The 18,732-nt window shown below is 42.3% G+C and overlaps 1 protein-coding gene across 2 annotated transcripts; it reads left to right on the top strand.

Annotated features, from left to right (window-relative positions):
• Positions 1-5,164: 5,164 nt before the first annotated feature.
• Positions 5,165-17,035, top strand: NKAPD1 (NKAP domain containing 1; the record flags this gene model as incomplete). 2 transcript variants are annotated; one of them, XM_080707859.1, is made up of 5 exons in its annotated part: positions 5,165-5,233; positions 7,153-7,253; positions 12,252-12,401; positions 14,928-14,981; positions 16,531-17,035. In XM_080707859.1, 5 exons carry the CDS (start codon positions 5,165-5,167, stop codon positions 17,033-17,035), a joined length of 879 nt encoding a protein of 292 aa, XP_080563985.1. The 2 variants fall into 2 exon arrangements, with proteins under 2 accessions (XP_080563985.1, XP_080563984.1); XM_080707858.1 differs by having other exon boundaries at positions 16,528-17,035.
• Positions 17,036-18,732: the final 1,697 nt, after the last annotated feature.

The raw sequence follows: 18,732 nt of genomic DNA, 5'->3' as shown, positions 1-18,732 counted from the left end.
AAACCCCAAGGGAGCAGAGAAGCCCATTTTAAATCAGGGCTTTCTGGTGATCTTCTTCCAGCACGTTGACTGGCTGACCAGTCCACAGTCCTGAAATTGCCAGAAGTTTGTGTGTATGGGGTGAAGGACACATGATATTTCCTTAATCCCCAGTGTAGATTTTTTTTTTGTGTGTGTGGTACTTGGGGTGGAACCCAGAGGCTTTCTACCTCCGGGCTATACTCCCAGACCTTTTTGTATATTTTATTTGGAAACAGGGTCTCACTAAGTTGCTGAGAGCCTCACTAAGTAGCTGAGGCTGGCTTCAAACCTGTATGATCCTCCTGTCTCAGCTTCCCAAGCGCGGGGATTACAAGCGTGCGCCACCACACCCGGCTATTCCCCAGTGTAGTTTAACAGTAAAGCGCAAGGACTCTGGAAGGAAGATGTCTAGATTCTAATTTTAGATCTGTTTCCTGCTAGCCATATGACTTGAACAAGAAATGTATATATATGCCTCAGTCTGTTCTGCTCAAAATGAAGATGATAGGTATCCTGTAGAATTATTGCGAGGACCAAGTAAGCCAATATAGAGAAACTGGGCCACTTGGCATACATATAAGAGTAATATATTTTTTCAAAGCCTACACAAGTATTTTCATATCTGTGTATACAGACCTCCCACAGCTTGCAAAGGCCATAGAGGAAGCATCTCTACCACAGAGGGGTCCACAGTCATTGTCTTCCCCTTGATGTAGGATAGAAGGAATAAGTAGGTAGAAAGGAGACAGACAGGAAGGAAAAGTAAAAATATAACTTTGATATAAGAACCTGGGGCTGAAGTGCTTCAGCCTCTAGTCCACAAACCACTTCTCTTTCCCAGGCCTGACTCTACCATAAATTCCTGGGAAACCTGTAGATCCTAGAATTAATATCTCTGAGAAAACCTATAATTTAGGATATCCTAGCTTATCCATCAATCAACTAATGAGGACCCCAATCAGCCCAAGATCATCCATCCTAAGGCTGACGAGACTACCAGAACATCAGGAAGCGCCTTGGGACCACTGGACTGAGCTCATCCACCCTAAGGCCGACCAGAACACCTGCCCCTCATAAACCGCCTTGGGACTACCGGACTGAGCTCATCCTCACATACCTTCTCTAGCCCACCCCTCACAAAAGTCCCCTATAAGAAGAAAACCCTGAACTCCCCAAAATGCTTTCCTCATCTTGAGGGGCCCGCATTCTCTCTTGAATGTGTATTTCCTCCCCTTTTCCCCAATAAACCTCTGTCTATGTCTCTAACTGGCACGTGCTGAAATTCTTTTCTGACACGTTAGCCAAGGACCCTGCAGACCCCGAGTTCCTGAGCCAAGAACTCACCCCAACATCTTTGGCACCCCAACACCCTCACTAGTTCTTTGCCCTTGTAGCCTAGCCTACCTTCACCCTGTATCAGCTTCCTGAAGCACAACTATTTCTTTTCAGCTCATGTCCAGAAAATGGTCACAGAGAACAAACTTCACAAACCACCTGGGCCACCTGTGTTCTTCTATGTTGGGTACTCTTTCTCCATTGTCACGTTTCTATGGTATTCCCCCCCCCCTTTGGTGTCTTTTCTTCCTTTCCTTTGTACTGAACCCAGGCCCATTTTATCTTCAGGCTACACTCTTGCCCCACCTTTTTATTTTGAATCAGGGTCTCGCTAAATTGGGGAGGCTGGTTTTGAACGTGCAATCCTCCTCTTTCCAAGTACTGGGATTACAGGCATCCTCCACCACACCAGTACTTTTCCTTTGCTCAGCCTCTGGCCCTGCAGGCAGAATGCTCTTGACAGTTTGGAGAAGAGCTTCTTTCTGTTCCTCGGGAATTGTTTACTCTCTCCCACTATCAGCTAGGATCTCCACAGCAGTCACAAGCCTGTGATTCAGCACCTGCAGCCTTTCATCTTTGGTCAATTGGTTTTTCACTGTTGTGCTTGTAATCCCGGTACTTGGGAGGCTGGGACAGGAGGATCGCAGGTTCGCGGCCAGCCTCGGCTACTTGGTGAGCCCCTCTGCAAATTAGTGAGCCCCTGTTTCAAAATAAAAAGAATTTAAAATAGGGCTGGGGATATAGCTCGGAGGAAAAATGTCCCTGGGTTCAATCCCCAGTACCGAAAGAAAAAAGAAAAACTCTGACAATTTCAGAGTGCTGTGGCTTCAGGGTATTTTTTTTTAGTGTGTATTTTTAATGTTTCCTAGATGATAATATTAAAGTTCTATGGCCCAGAACTGTGTTTATTCTTTCCACGTCTTTTATGCTATTTAAGATCCGTTAGTAACTGGAACACCTCCTAGTTACTACGCAGTGCAGAATGTGCACCCTTTACTCCCATGACGTTTTCATAGCACCTCCAGGAGCCCCAGTGGAAGAATCCGAGGCCGCATCGACCACTACAGCAACAATATTCTTTCTACTTCTCAAGATAACCCTCCTCGCTCCTGCCTCTCCCACTTAAAGAGGTGTCCCAGAGCATCCATAGAATGAGGCAAAGAGGAAGAGACCAGAAAGCTATATTATGTTTAAACGAAATAGTCATTTTATCTAGTGGACAATCTTTCCAAAAGTACAGCAACCCACCTCTCCTATCAGTTCCGAGACAAACCGCGATGTCTGTTACCAAGGTAACCAGACTGTGTACAACATCTAATTGAGTCCGGAAAGCTCCGGGTAGAACGATCTCTTAAACTCAGTTCCGGACTCTCCCCCTCGTGGGGCCGGGCTTTTTTGACTGGACCCGACCCACTCCTCCAAGAAAGCGCCGGCTTTCTTTCCACGCCCGTCGGCATCTAGCGTGTCAGGAAACCCTCCCACTGGGAGTGTCCGGGACTCCGGTCGGAAGGAGGGGTTTCTCGGGAGCACGACTTCCGGCCTGAACAGGAAGCCTCCGCCTTTTTCTCCCCGGCGGCTTCCTGCCCCCTCCCCCGCCACGCGAGGCTGCGGCGCACGGTATGGGTGTGTTTGTGTGTGTTTGTGTAGGGAGGGCGTTTGGAGGGAAGACTGCCGGGAGCGCCGAGGCCGCCGCGGCGCGGGGATTCCCGTGACAAAGATGGGGGCGCTTCCTCTGGCTTCCCCTGGGGAGCCTCACCCCCTCCCTCGGGCGCCCTAGACGCTTCCTGGGGGCGCGGAAGGCCGCGCTCCGGGGCGGCCCCGTCTTTCCTGGGGCGAAGCCCAGCCCCGGGCCGGCCCCGCGGCGCCCGCGGGGGATGCGCGTGCAGCCCGGCTCCGCCTCCGCGCCGGCGCCCCCTCTGGTCTCCGCCAGGCGGTCTGGGCTGGGAGGCGGCCGTGGCCTGCGCCACGCTCGGGGGCAAAATACCCGGTGGGAAGGCTGCGTGTTCGCGGAGGACGGGGTGAAGCTGCAGAGCTGCCTTTGAGCCTTGACTCCTCGGCTTCCCGGGGCGGAGGAGATCTTATAATGGAGTGGTTCTTCGTCTCACACTAACAAGATGCCTGATCTCCTCAGGATCGAGGGGTGAGTGAGCGTTTGGGGGTGGTTACACAAAGCCCCAGCCAGCTGCATTTGTGAATATCTTTGCCATCTAGCTTGGGAAACTTACGTGCAGAATAGGAAATAAAATGCCTCGAATCAAGACATTGAGGAGTCATTTTCTGTTATTGTTGACTTGTGGTTTCTGACACTCTTAAATTTAAGAATGTGCTTCATCGCAAACTAATTTTGGGGACTCGAGATTTGAATCCTTTTTTTTTTTTTTTTGGGTGCTACTAGGGATTGAACCCAGAGCTATTCTACCTCCCAGGTTTTTGTTTGTTTGTTTGTTTTGTTTTTAACAGCTTCTAGCTAAGTTGATGGGACTCACTACTTGATGAGGCTGCCCTTCAACCTGCGGTCCTCCTGTCTCAACCTCCCAAGTGCCGGTATTATAGGCCTGTGCCACCACACCCGGCTGGAGATTTGATTTCTAAACTGGACAGTGATATACATTGTTTGCATATATGAACTTTAGGGCAAGGCGTGGCTTTTTTAGGGAACTTTTTTAGGAACAAAATAGGAATGGAGATGCAGTCTGCCTTCTGCGGTATCCAGAGTTTTCCATTTTTGCATGTTCTGTTCAACCAACAGCCAATTGAAAATATCAGGAAAAAAAGTTGTCTTTGTACTAGTAACCATTTACATTTACATAGCATTTGCATTGTATTATATGTAATCTAGAGATGTGTGTAGGTTATATGCAAATACTACACCGTTTTAGTTTTTTTTTGTGTGTGTGTGGTACTGGGGGTGGGATCCAGAGGCTTTCTACCTCCGGGCTATACTCCCAGACCTATTTTATATTTTATTTGGAAACAGGGTCTCACTAAGTTGCTGAGAGCCTCACTAAGTAGCTGAGGCTGGTTCAAACCTGTGCGATCCTCCTGTCTCAGCCTCCCAAGCGCAGGATTACAAGCGTGCGCCACCACGCCCGGCTACTACACCATTTTAAATGAGAGACTTGAGCATCCCTCACATATTCCAGGACCCTCACAGATTTTGCTGTCTATGGGGTCCTGGAACCAATCCCCCTTGGAAACTGGAGGACAACTATTTGCCTCATTAAAATATTGTGGGAATTAAATAAAATGGTGCTCATGAAGGCATTTAATTTGCTGGGCATAGTGGTACATGCCTCTAATCCTAGTACTTGGGAAGTGGAGACAGGAAGATCGCAGTAACTTGGTGAGGCTTCCAGCAACTTAGCCAGACCCTGTCTCCAAATAAAGAATAAAATAGAATCCCAGTACTTGGGAGACTGAGACAGGAAGATTGTAGGTTTGAGGCCAGCTCCAGCAACTTAGGCAGACCTTGTTTCAAAATAAAAAGGTCTGGGGGTGGAGCTCAGAAATAGAATGCCCCTGAGTTCAACTTGCAGCACCATGCACACCATACCCAGACACACAAGCACTTAAGTTTGTGAAGTCTTGTACAGTTTTAAAGAACTTTAATGTAGTTTATTTCCTTTCATCCTTACATTAATTGTGGACAGGTGTTTCTCCCTTTTAATGGTGATGGAAAAACTATTCCTCACTACCTTTGATTTCTAGTTCAGTTATCTTTACTTCATACTTCTTTATAAAGTTTAATAAAAAGATAAGATAGTCAAGGAACTTATTAAATGTTTATGGATTCATTTCAGATTGAAGAATGTCCCGGGTTCCACTGGGGAAAGTCCTCCTGAGGAATGTCATCCGGCACACAGATGCTCACAATAAGGTGGGAGGTACAACCCAGGCATTCCTCAACACTTATTGAGAGAATACAGTGTACCAAGCATTCTTTTTGCACAGTTGGAAGATACAAACATGAATAAATAGTCAGTTTGATAAGTACTATATAGAAGAGACTTATAAAGTGCCTTAGAGCACTGAAGAAGAAATGAAATCTGCCTTGGGAAATCAGAAAAGATTTCACAGAACGAATGGTATTTGAGCTGCTGATATTTGAACTGGATCTGGATGAATGGCTATATATTTATCAGATAAAAAAGATTATTCTAGACAGAAAGGCTTCATGTACTTAATAAGTGACAAGAAAGGGCCTGGGCCAGGGAGTATATCTAAGTGGTAAAGTGCTTGTTTATTATGTGCAAGGCTGGGTTTGATACCCAGCATGCCACTCAAACAGAAGACAGCATGAATTATGCAGGAATAAAATGTGTTCTTGTTCTTTGAGTTGTCATAGTCTGTTTTACAGGAAATTCTCTAGCAGCTATACTTTTTTTTTTTAATTTTGCTTTTGACAAGAATTACAATATGAAAAGAGAAGTAGCCTAGAGAATTTAAAGACCTATCCTTACTAGGTCATTGTTTTTTGTTTGTTTGTTTGTTTTGGTGGAGTTGGGGTTGAATTATTCAGAAGCATTCTACCTCCTAGCTACACGTACATCCCCAGGTCTCCTTTTATTTTGCTCTCCATTTATTTTTTGGTACTGGGAATTGAATCCAGAGGCATTGTACTTCCAAGCTATACCCCCAGCTCTAGTTTATTTTTTAACTTTGAAACAGAGGCTCACTAAGTTGCTGAGGATGGCCTCGAACCTGTTATCCTTCTGTCTCAGCCTCCCAAGTACTGGGATTAAAGTGGTGTGCTGGTATGCCCGACATCCCTATCCCTTTTTACTTTATCTATTTTGTGGTACTGGGATGGAACCCAAGGGCATTCTACCTCTGAGCTACACTCCCCAGCCCTAATTTTTATTCTTCATTTTTAAACAGGGTCTCACTAAGTTGCAGAGGGCCTCATAAGTTGCTGAGCTTGGCTGGGAACCTGTAATTCTCCTGTCTTAGCCTCCCAAATACTGGGATTACAACTATGCACCACCCTTCCTGGCTACATTCATTCATTCATTCATTTATTTATTTATTTATTTATTTATTTATTTATTTATTTATTTATACTGGGGTGGAACCCAGGGGCTTTTCTACCTCTGGGCTATCCTCCCAGATTATATTTTATTTGGAAACAGGGTCTCACTAAGTTGCTGAGAGCCTCACTAAGTAGCTGAGACTGGCTCTGAACTTGTGTGATCCTCTTGTTTCAGCCTCCCAAGCACTGGACTTACAAGTGTGAGCCATCATGCCCGGCTACTTTTTAAACAGGGTCTCACTAGGTTGCTGAGGCCAGCCTTGAACCTGCAATCCTCCTATTGCAGCCTCCCAAGTACAAGGGTTATAGGTATGTGTTATCACACCCGGCTACTAGGCTTTTTTTTATTACTGTGGTAAAATCTCTTAAATCTTCGTTTCTTAGTCAAATGTAATAATGACATGTGCCTTGATTTCTTCATAAGATTACTTAAGGCTCAGTTGAGATTAATTACACAAGATCACATTGCATCTTAGAAACGTGAGATTATGATTTGCTAATAGTAGCATGATTATAAAATTGGTAAGGTGATAGATGCATTTATGCAGGGGTTAAAAAGTTCTGTTGCTGCAGAATTCTGCATAGTTGAGATTTCCTTGGTTACATTATTTAACTACTTATTTTAGAAATCAGAATTTATTTTCCAGGTGCCTCATCATAGCCTAGTCTATAACCCTTAATTAGTGTAGACTTTTTTCAGTTAGTTACTTTTCTGTAATGGAAAGTGTTATTTTCCATTGTTTTTCTTTCTTTTTAAAAAATTCTAGATTCAGGAGGAATCGGATATGTGGAAAATAAGAGAACTAGAGAAACAAATGGAGGATGCTTACCAGGACACCAAAAGGAAAATGTTACCCAGCAGTTCCAGGTGAAGTTGCAGCTCTGAGAACCAAAATAATTCTCATCTTTTTCATAAACATTAACTTTTGCTTAAAAACATTTTAAGATGTTAAGGTAGATGAGTTCAGTTCTGTGAGTTCCTACAACTTCCCTGTTTCACAGATCTAGACCCAACCATAAATAATAGTGATGATGAGTAGGGCCAGACTCTGTTTATTTGAATTTTTGGTGGCATTGGGGATTGAACCCAGAGTCTCCTGTATGCAAGGCAAATGCTCTACCACTGATCTACACCTCAATCCCCAGTTAATTAATTAATCTGCTGGGGATTGAACCAAGGTTATATCCCCAGTTCTGTTTATTTATGGTTCTAGGGATTGAACCTGGGCATTCTACCACCTACCTACATCCCCAGACTGTTTGTTTGTTTATATCTTTTGGCAGTACTGGGAATGGAACCCAGGGGCATTCTACCTCCAAGTTATACCCTCAGCCCTATTTTTTATTATTCTTTATTTTGAAACAGGGTCTCACTGAATTGCAAAGGGCCTCTTAAGTAGCTGAGGCTGTCTACAAACCACTATCCTGTCTCAGCCTCCCTAATGCTGGGATTTTTTTTTTTTTTTTTTTTTTTGCCGGTCTGAGGATGGAACCCAGGGGCATTCAACCTCTGGGCTACACCCCCATCCCTATTTTTTATTCTTTAATTTGAAACAGGATCTCACTAAGTTGCAGAGGGCCTCACTAAGTAGCTGAGGCTGTCTGCGAACCCATGATCTTCCAGTCTCAGCCTCCCAAATGCTGGGATTACAAGCATGTGTCACTACACCCGGCTGGTTTTGTTGATTTTAACCTTGCCTAGTAGCTTTTTTTTTTCTCCTCTGGTTCTGGGGATTGAACCCAGAGCATTCTATTTCCAAGCTATGACCCCAGCTCTTTATATTTTGAAGTACAGTCTTGCTAAGTTACTCTGGGCTGGCCTTGAACCTGATATCCTTCTGTCTTAGCCTCCCAAGTACTGGCATTACTGGGATTTAGGACTGTGCTATAATGCCTGGCACCTAAAGGTTTTTTTTTTTTTTTTCCCCAGTGTGATACTGGGGATTAAACCAGAGGCATTCTACCTCCAAACTACACCTCCCAGCCCAGTTTTATTTTTAGTTTTGAAACTGAAACAGGGTCTTACTAGGTTGCCGAGAGTCTCACTACTCTCAGCATCCTTGAACTTGCAATCCTCCTGTTTCAGTTTTCCCAGTACTGGGATTACAGGTGTGAACCACCATCTGGACTGCATCTAACGCTTTTAACTGCGGATGTTATATTGGAATTTTATGGTCACTGAACTGATAAGTCACTCCTTTTCTCTTTTAATCTTTTATTCATTTCAGCCTTTTCTTTACTTAATCTACTCCCTGTCTTTGCCAGGCCCATAGCCTTTTACATTTCCTTCATAATTTTTGGTACTGGGGATTGAACCCAGGGGCATTCGACCTCTGAGCTACACACTAGTCCATTTATTATTATTATTATTATTATTATTATTATTATTATTATTATTATTATTATTTTGGTGGTACTGGGTTTGGAACCCTTCTACCGCCGGGCTACACTCCCAGACCTATTTTATATTTTTATTTGGAAACAGGGTCTCTTAAACCAGCGTGGCTGACTTCGAACCAGCGCGATCCTCCTGTCTCCGCCTCCCAAGCGCAGGGATTACAAGTGTGAGCCGCCACGCCAGGCTTTTTTTAAATTTTGAAACAAGGTCTCACTAAGTTTCAGAGGGCCTCACTAGCTTGCTGAGGCTGGCTGCAAACCTGTGATCCTCCTGTTTCAGCCTCCCCAAGTACTGGGGTCACAGTTGTGTGCCACCACACCTGGCCCCTTTATAACAATTTGAATGTGAATATGAAGGGTTATGCTGGTATAGTCTTTTACCTGTGGAGGTATAGAAATGTCTTGAGTAATTAGGAGCATCTCTTAGGCCTCATAAGCCTATAAGTATAGGTGCTGTTTGTATGAGAAATGAATATAAAATTATCCTGATTTTGTAAGCCACTATGGGAAATAAATAGTTAAAAGTGAGATAATTAAGGATAATAAGGGTTGCTAGCGCAGTATGTGGACTTTTGTGTTTGGCTATGTGTGAATGGCTTTAGACAAGAAATATTTAGGGTATACTTGTTAAAAAGGCTGAGTTCAACATAAATATCTTAGGTTTTTATTTTTTTCTTTGAGAATTTAAAAGTACAGTTAGAGCCCCGCATGGCAGTGCATACCTATAATCCTAGTACTTGGGAGAGTGAGACAGGAGCATCTCAGGTTTGCAGCCAACCTCAGCAACTCAGGCTTTCCACAACTTAGTGAGATCCTATTTCAAAGTAAACAATTAAAAGGAGCTGGGGTGTAGCTGAAAGGCAAAATGCCCCTTGGTTCAATCCCTATTACCACACATTGAAAAAAAAAGTAAAAAATAAATGAAAATAGAGTTAGTAAAGGTGATACATATGTATATGGTGCTTAATTCCAAGTGGCACTTCCAAAAACAAAATGATTGCTTTTGTAGACTCTACTTACTTCCTGACCTGGTACATAAATCTTTTCTAAAAATTATTTTATTTTATTTTTGGGGGGTTACTGGGGATTGAACTCAGGGCATTCTACTCCTGAGCAAACCTTGAGCCCTTTTATTTTTTGTTTAGAAACAGGACCTTGCTAGGTTGCTGAGGCTGGTTTTGAACCTGTGATTGTCCTGTCTCAGTCTCCCAAGTACTGGGATTACAAGTATGTGCCATCACGCCTGGTTTAAAAATTGTTTGTTTGTTTGTTTTTTGGCCAGTCGTGGTGGCGCATGCTTGTAATCCCCGTGCTTGGGAGGTGGAGACAGGAGGATCACGCAGGTTAAATTGCAAAGGGCCTCACTAAGCAGTAGCTGAGGCGTCCGCAAACAGCAATCCTCCTGTCTCAGCTTCCCAAGTGCTGGCTTAAGAGACCCTGTTTCCAAATAAAATATAAAATATGTCTGGGAGTGTAGCCGGAGGTAGAAGGGCTTCCAGGAATACCAGTACCACCACCAAAAAAAAAAAAATTTTTTTTTTAAATTGACAAAGTGAAGACATCTTTAAAACAGCCTAGCACAGTGATACATACATGTGATCTTAGTACTTAGGAGCCAGAGACAGGAGGATGCAGTTCAAGGCTAGGCTCAGCAACTTGGTGAGACCTTGTTTCAAGATTTTAAAAAAATGGGGGTTTATAAGCCCAGAGGTAGAAGACCCCTGGATTCTATCCCCAGTACCAGAAACAAACAACAACAACAAAAATATACATATATATATATATATGTTAAAACATAAAATCAGATAATTCTGATTGTCTCATTGCTGTTATATTCTTCACAACTAGAACAATAATGTCTGGCATGTAGGAGCCTCTAATAGCTGATGAGCTGGCTTACTGGCTGGTTAATGGACATTGTAAGCAGAGGCAAAATTAATGGTTTTCGACCTTTTCCCTACCTTAACATTCCCATGGGTTTCTCTTTGTCCCCGTTGTTACTGTGACCTCGTTATAGCGAGTTGCTGGTTTGCAGGGGAGGGAGATGTCTTTCAGAGTCTCTAGAATAAGGTTCCACAGCTGTGATTTTGCTCTGCTTCTCTCTTTGCATGTCTTCCTAGTTGAGAATCAGTGAGTGAGCTACAGCAAGACACAGTCCAGAAGTTATTTCATCTGTACTCTACAATAGGATGGGTGGTAATGGTCAGAATTTTTTCATTGGTTTTTTTTTTTTTTTTTTTTTAATCTCCCGGTTGGGTCTAATCATTGGTCTTTACAAATATATAGAGAGTACCAGGCATTATGGCACAGTCCTGTCTCAGTACTTGGGAAGCTGAGACAAGAGTTTTATAGGTTCAAGGCTAGCCTCAACATGCTTGTAATCTCAGCACTTGGGAAGCTGAGACAGGAGGATTGCTGTGTGCGGACAGCCTCAGCTACTGCTTAGTGAGGCCCTTTGCAATTCAGCGAGACCCTGTTTCAAAATACAGAATAAAAATAGGGCTGGGGGGGGTGTAGCTTGGAGGTAGAAGGCAGAATGCCCCTGGATTCCATCCCCAGTACTGGGGGGAAAAAAAAAAGTATAAGCTGGGGATGGTGGCACATCCTTGTAATCTTAATACTTGGGAGGCTGGTATAGGAATAGTTCAGAGGTAGAATGTTCCTGGGTTCAATCTCCAGTACCAAAACAAAACAAAAACCCAAGTACATACAATGTGTTAGCTCTATATCACTGTAACAAGCTATCAGAGATCATCAATTTATAAAGAGGTTTATTTTGGCTCATAGTGTTGGAGGCTTCAGTCCATGATAAATTGGCCTCATTACTTCGGCCCAAGAATGGACAGTTTAGCAAAACTGCTCACTTCATGACCAAGGGTCAAGAGGAGAGCTAGGGATGGGCCAGGGCCCCATCATTTCCTTTGAAGGCACACACACAAATGACCTAAAGATCTACTAGGCCTTACCTACTGAAGGTTCCACCACCTCCCAACACCATCATTCTGAGGACCAAGCCTTCGATATGCAGGCCTTGGGGAAGCTATAGATCCAAACCATAGCAATTTCTAATATATGTGTTTTTTTCTTTTCTTTTTCCTTTTTTTTTTTTTTTTTTTTTGGTGTGTGCGCGCATGTGTGTGGGGTATTGGAGATTGAACCCATGGCATTCTATCTTTGAGCAGCACTCCCAGGCCTTTTTATTTTGAAACAGGGTCTTGCTGGGTTGCTGAGAGTCTCACTAATTGTTGAGGCTGGTCTTAAACCTATGATCATCCTGTCTCAGCCTTCTAAGTACTGGGATTATAGCTGTTTGCCACCATGCCCTCCTTTTTGTTGCTTTTTTTTTTTTTTTTTTAACAGTATTAGGTTGTTTTGTTCTCTTAGCCTGTTTCTTGAATTTTATTCATAATGTCCTATAAAGTAACCTCGTGATTGTGTTTTGAAATCTAAAAGTTCTTCTCTTCTATAGTCGGATGCGTAGTGATGGTTTTGATGAAGAGAGTCAGAGAGACTACTGGAGGCCAAAGAATGAAATTTCTGGGACACTGGAAGACAATTTCCTTAAGGGCAGATCCTGGAACAAGAAGTTATATGATTATGAAGCTAACATGCCAGACAGGTTTGTGACTAAATTCCTATGACCTGAAGTTGTATTTTGGCTGAGAATCTCTACAGAGACTTGTACACAATGTTCTTAGCAGTTTTATTATTAATGGCCAAAAAGTAGAAACCCAAATGTCTGCTGGTGAGTGGATAAAAAAGATATCCATACAAGAGGGTATTAGTTGTCTGTGAAAGGAATGAAGTACTGATACAAGCTACATCAATGAGCTTTGAAAGTCTATGAGTTGAAAGAAGCCAGACACAAAGACCGCATATTACATAATTCTGTTTTTGAGGCATGTTCACAATAGACAAAGCCATAGAGACAGAAATTCAGATTAAAGCTTAGTGTGGTGGCACACATCTATAAGCCCAGTACTTGGGAGGCTGAGACAGGAAAATCATAAGTTCCAGGCCAGCCTCAGCAACTTACCCTGCCAAAGGAAAAAAATAGAAATCATTGTTACCATGGTTTAGAGGCAGAGAGAGAGAAAAAGAGGGTGTGGGTGTGGTTGTGTGTTTTACTGAGTATTAAATCCAGGGACATTCTATTCATTCCCTTCCTCCCCCCCCCCCCTTTCTTTTTTTCTTTTGTGGTCCTGGAAAAAAATATTTTTTTGAGGTGCTGGGGTTCCTGGAAGCCTGTCTGTCTACCTCCGGGCTAAAACTCCCAGACCTATTATATACTTTTCTTAAATTTGGAAACAGGGTCTCTTAAGCCAGCGCGGCTGGCTTTGAACCTGCGTGATCCTGTCTCCGCCTCCCAAGCGCGGGGATTACAAGCGTGCGCTACCACACCTGGCTGGTCCTGGAAATTAAACCCAGAGGTATTCTACTTCCAAGCTACAATCCTACCTCAATTTTATTTTGTATATGGAAATAATCTCATTAGGTTGCTGAGAGCCTTGCTAAGTTGCCAAGGCTGACTGAACCTGTGATCCTCTTGTCTCAATCTTCCAAGTACTGGAATTACAAGCATGTGCCAATATGGCCAGTGGCCTTCTACCTCTGAGCCATACCCCCAGCCGTATTTTATTTTTAATGTTTAAACAGGATCTCACTAAGTTGCAAAGGGTCATGCTAAATTGTTAAGGCTGGCTGCCAACCTGTGATCTTCCTGGTTCAGCCTCCCAAATACAGGGATTATAGGTGTGCACTATATTTTAAAAGGATAATTCTTTTTTAGCTGGATGTGATTATGCACACCTGTAATCCCTGTACATGGAGACTGAGACAGGAAAGGACCACCTCAGCAACTTAATTAAAATTCTCAGTAACTTAGCAAGACCCTGTTTAAAAATAAGGACTAGGGGTATAGCTTAGAGGTAGAATATTCCTGGGTTCAATCCCCAGTATCCAAAAAAGGGGGGCGGGGACAAATTTATTGATATATGGATTATATTTGAATAAATATTTGAAAATTAGTCCTTTTTAATAAAATTGTTCCAGCCGGGCGTGGTGGCACACACTTGTAATCCCAGCACTTGGGAGCCTGAGACGGGAGGATCGTGCAGGTTCGAAGACAGCCTCAACTACTTAATGAGGCTCTCAGCAACATAGTGAGACCCTGTTTCCAAATAAAATATAAAATAGGTCTGGGAGTATAGCCCAGAGGTAGAAAGCTTCTGGGTTCCACCCCCAGTACCGCCAAAATAAATAAATAAATAAATAAATAAATAAATAAATAAATAATAAAAATAAATTTGTTCCAGTGTAGATAGCATTATGTTATGAAATGTGTTTAAAACAGTGCTTCACCGCTAAAGAACAGTATTTCTTTTTTTTCTTTTTCTGTTTTTTTGCGGGTCTGGAGATGGAACCCAGGGGTATTCGACCTCTGAGCTACACCCCCTGCCCTATTTTTTATTCTTTATTTTGAAACCGGGTCTCACTGAGTTGCAGAGGGCCTAAGTAGCTGAGGCTGTCCGTGAACCGCGATCCTCTGGTCTTAGCCTCCCGAATGCTGGGATTACAAGCGTGCACCACCACACCCGGCTAAAGGAACAGTATTTCTTAAAAAATAGAAAAGGGGGAAGCCGGGCTAAAGAACAGTATTTCTTAAAAAATAGAAAAGGGGGAAGCTGGGCGTGGTGGCGCACGCTTGTAATCCCAGCATTCGGGAGGCTGAGACCGGAGGATCGCAGTTCGCGGACAGCCTCAGCTACTTAGTGAGGCCCTCTGCAACTCAGTGAGACCTGGTTTCAAAATAAAGAATAAAAAATAGGGCAGGGGTGTAGCTTGGAGGTCAAATGCCCCTGGGTTCCATCCCCAGACCCACACACACCAAAAAAAAAAAAAAAAAAGAAAAGGGAAAAAGAGAGAAAGGGAAGTTTTCTTACAAATGGACAAAACAATCCTTTGTACCTGAAATGAAAATGTGTAGTACCAAACATGTAGCTTTTACTGAGCTTTAATAAGGGTATGGCTTTATCATGTCTCTGTTTTGTTCTGTGTGCCTGTATATGCATATACTCTAAATTCTTTGTAGTTTTCATTTCCAAATTGTATGCATTGCTTCAATAACATCTTTGTCATCTTACAGATGGGGTCACAGTGGTTATAAAGAGTTGTATCCTGAAGAGTTTGAAACAGACAGGTAAGGTAAATGAATAGGCTTACTGTAAAATAATTAAAAGCTAAGAGTACAAAGTCTGTACTGTAAACTGTACCTTTCTTTCTTTTTTTGTTTGGTACTAGGATTGAATCCAGGGGCATTCTACCTCTGAGCTACACTCCTAGCCTTGCTTCATTTTCATTTTGAAACAAGGTCTCACTACTTGCTGTGGTGTCCTTGATCTATTTTAGCCTCCTAAGTACTGGGAGAAACAGGTGTGCACCACCAACCTGGCTTACATTGCATTCTCTTTTCTTTTTTTTTTTTTTTTTTTCTTGGTGGTTACTGGAGTTCCTGGAAACCCTTCTACCTCTGGGCGACACTTCCAGACATCTATTTTATTCGAAAACAGGGGTACATTGCATTCTTTTACAAATGACATATTTGCCATTGAAAAATGTAGCTACAGCTGGGACTTGTCCCAGCCATTTCAGAGGCTAAGGTTGGATTGCTGAGGCCTGGGAGTTGGAGACCAGCCTGGGCAACTTAGCCAGACCTCCATTTCCAAAAAACATAAGCCAGGCGTGGTGGCGCACGCTTGTAATCCCCGTGCTTGGGAGGCGGAGACAGGAGGATCGCGCAGGTTCGAAGGCAGCCTCGCTGGCTTAAGAGACCCTGTTTCCAAATAAAAATATAAAAAATAGGTCTGGGAGTGTAGCCCACTAGCCCGGAGGCAGAAGGGCTTTCAGGAACCCCAGTACCACCAAAAAAAAAAAAAAAAAACCACCATAACCTTTCTTGCCCCCCTCCATCCCCAAAATTCTCGTGACTTAATTGGGAGGAAGCAGTCCCTATTGTCCCTTTCTCTGATTGATGTTTGGCATGTTTGTAAACATTTTGCTTACATATTAGTAGTTCCCCCATTAGCCACAGGGGATATACTTCAAGACCCCATTGAAACCTCAGTACAAAACCCAGTATGTTCTGTGTTTTCTTCTGAACCTACAAAGTTTTGATAAACTTTCATCTTTTCACTTTAAGGACACATTTTATGGCTTCTCTTTGGCATATCTGAATTGTGAGCATCATTACTTTCAGCTTTGGGGCAATAACTAAGCAAACATGAGGGTTTCTTGAACACAAGCACTGCTATACAATGATAACTGATCTGATAACCTATATGCATACTAAATGACTGAGGGATGGGATGATTCAAGTCCCAGGTGGGATAGCAAGAAATTTCATCATGCTCCTCAGAATGACATATAATTAAATTATTTCTGAAATTTCCTATGTAATATTTTCAGACTGTAGTTGATCACAGATAACTGAAACCATAGAAAATAAAACTGGATGAGGGGAGACTGGTGTTTACTGTTTCGTATAGTAACTCATGGCAGGTTAGAAGTTTATCTTTGTTTTAATGATAAGAAAACAAAGTTGAAATGTCAGTGTCATAGTAAGCCTCTGTCAGAGTTGATACAAAATTCAGATGTTAACAGTTTACCATATAGCATGCAGAATATTAAAATATAAGTGTACTTTTATTTTCTGCGTAAAAGTTTTATCCTTTTTACTGTTTTATTAGTAGTGATCAACAAGATATTGCCAATGGGAAAAAAACATCTCCCCAGGTAAAATCATCTACTCATGAATCTCGCAAACATAAGAAGTCAAAGAAATCCCACAAAAAGAAGCAGAAAAAAAGGTCACACAAAAAACAGAAGAAAAGCAAAAAAGAAGCCACAGATGTAACAGCAGATTCCTCGAGTGAGCTCTCAGAAGAAACTGGGGCTTCTAGTACCAGGAAAAGGAAACAATCACATAAGCGCAAGAAAAAATCAAGGAAAAAGTCTCTCAAAAAATCTGCTTTGTTTGTAGGAGCAGAAAGTGACACTTCCCGTTCAGATGATTCAGCATCCAGCAGTTCTGAGGAAACTGAGGAAAGAGACACTAAGAAAACCAAAAGGAAAAAGAGTGATAAAAATGTTCACATCCCTGTAGCCAACAACGAAGTACAGACAAGGACAAACAAACGCACAAACTGGAAAGTAGCTACAGATGAAAGGTCTGCCGAGAGCTCAGAGGATGACTAAGCGGGAAGGAATATGCACTTCACACCTGAATGGTTTTTTACAGCTCTTACACCTTCAGGTTTTTGCCAGTAACTCCTTCAGAGGCGGCTCTGAGGTTAGAGCTGTTTTGTGCCATCTACTCTTTGTCTTCTACTTTGGCCTGTTAAACTTGATTCCATTTTCTTGTTAATAGGGAATCTGGTATTTTGTTATGAAGGTTTCCTGAAGAGATTATTTTTTGCAGTCACATCTAGCATAGAGAACATATACAGCAAATTAAAGGACTTAGAAAGCTGATCCAGTAGTAACCTGGATACACCAATTGGAATGTTGAATTTGGGGATAGAGAGCTAGAATCAAGAGGTGGACTGACTGGAAGCAGTGCTATGTAGAATGGCTTGACAGGCAAACACTATGTTGCTTTCTATTTCTATTGCAGGTGTCATAACTGACTTCCGCCTTGGTGCTTTGATTCTTCTGTATTTTGACCCCACAGGTGTGGTCCAGTTTAATTAGGAAGTGGGCATAAGAACAAACCATTTCTCTTGGTGTTAACATCTACAGACAACTGTTAGAAAGGACTAGGGTTTGTTTTTTTTTTTTTCCCAAATTTCCCTGCTGGCCGGGGTCCATACTTAGTATACCCTACACTTCTGACACATGGTAACTGGATAGTAAATGGTTTTCTAGTTCCATTTGCTGTATATTGCCTAAGTGGACTTGTGTTGAATTTTTTTTTTTTTCATTTGTCATATATAATCTCTACCAAACCGGGAAGAATTAGGAATTAGTCATGCTAATGATGCTCTGAAAGGGATTCAGGGTTGCAAGCCATCTAAATGTTGTCTTCCTTGTTTTTCCCCAGTACTGGGGATCAAATCCAGGGTCTTGCGCATGCTAGGCAAGCACTCTACCACTGAGCTATACCCCCCAACCCTGTTGTCTTCCTTGTTCATTTCTAATTCTAGTAATGAATTTTAGGTTTTCCCTGAAATTAAGTTGAATTACTTCCAAAATGAAACAGGCTTCTCAGGGACATGTCTACTTTTCCCAGTCTGCCTTTGAGTTGAAGCACCAAGTAGAGACCACCATTATATCCCTTTGTTAAACTGTGATCCCTACATTAGTTCTTAAGAAACCAAAATACACTAAAAGAAGGCTGGCAGACATAGGGTTATTTTTCACTATGAGGCAAAAGGCCAAGTGATACTGTCAGTTTTTTCCTGTTTCACTTTATGAGCTGAGTTTAAAAAAAATCTGCTTGAAAAATCAGACTTTTGATCTTGGTCTGCCACTAATTGAGTTCTAGAGCAGGTAAAGTTAAACCCCCCAGCCTTACTTTCCCCATGTGTAATACAGAAATACTTCATGGTAGCATGACAATTTGACACCAGCAATAGAATACAATTATGACAATATTCCATGAAGTGGTATTTTACAGTTCTACTAAAGTTGTTCTCTTTACAGAACAGATTTCTAATAAAGTTCTTGGTTTTAAAATACATGGTTGGCCAGAGGTGCCCTATCACTTGGCTGAGTGGGTGCTACCTTATGGTATATTTATTTGAAATAGTAATACTTTGGTACTTATTTGCCAATGTTGGATGGAGTGTATTTTTATCCTTGGGATTGGTGGAAGCCTAATGGGAAGAGGAGTCTATAATTACTACCTCTTAACCTTGGAGCAAATGAAGTACTTGTTAGGTGTTTTAGTATGC

Source organism: Muscardinus avellanarius (assembly GCF_963383645.1).
Source record: "Muscardinus avellanarius genome assembly, chromosome: 1".
Taxonomy (NCBI): domain Eukaryota; kingdom Metazoa; phylum Chordata; class Mammalia; order Rodentia; family Gliridae; genus Muscardinus; species Muscardinus avellanarius.
The sequence above is the reverse complement of the archived record's forward strand: the minus strand, read 5'-3'. Positions and strand labels throughout refer to the sequence as shown.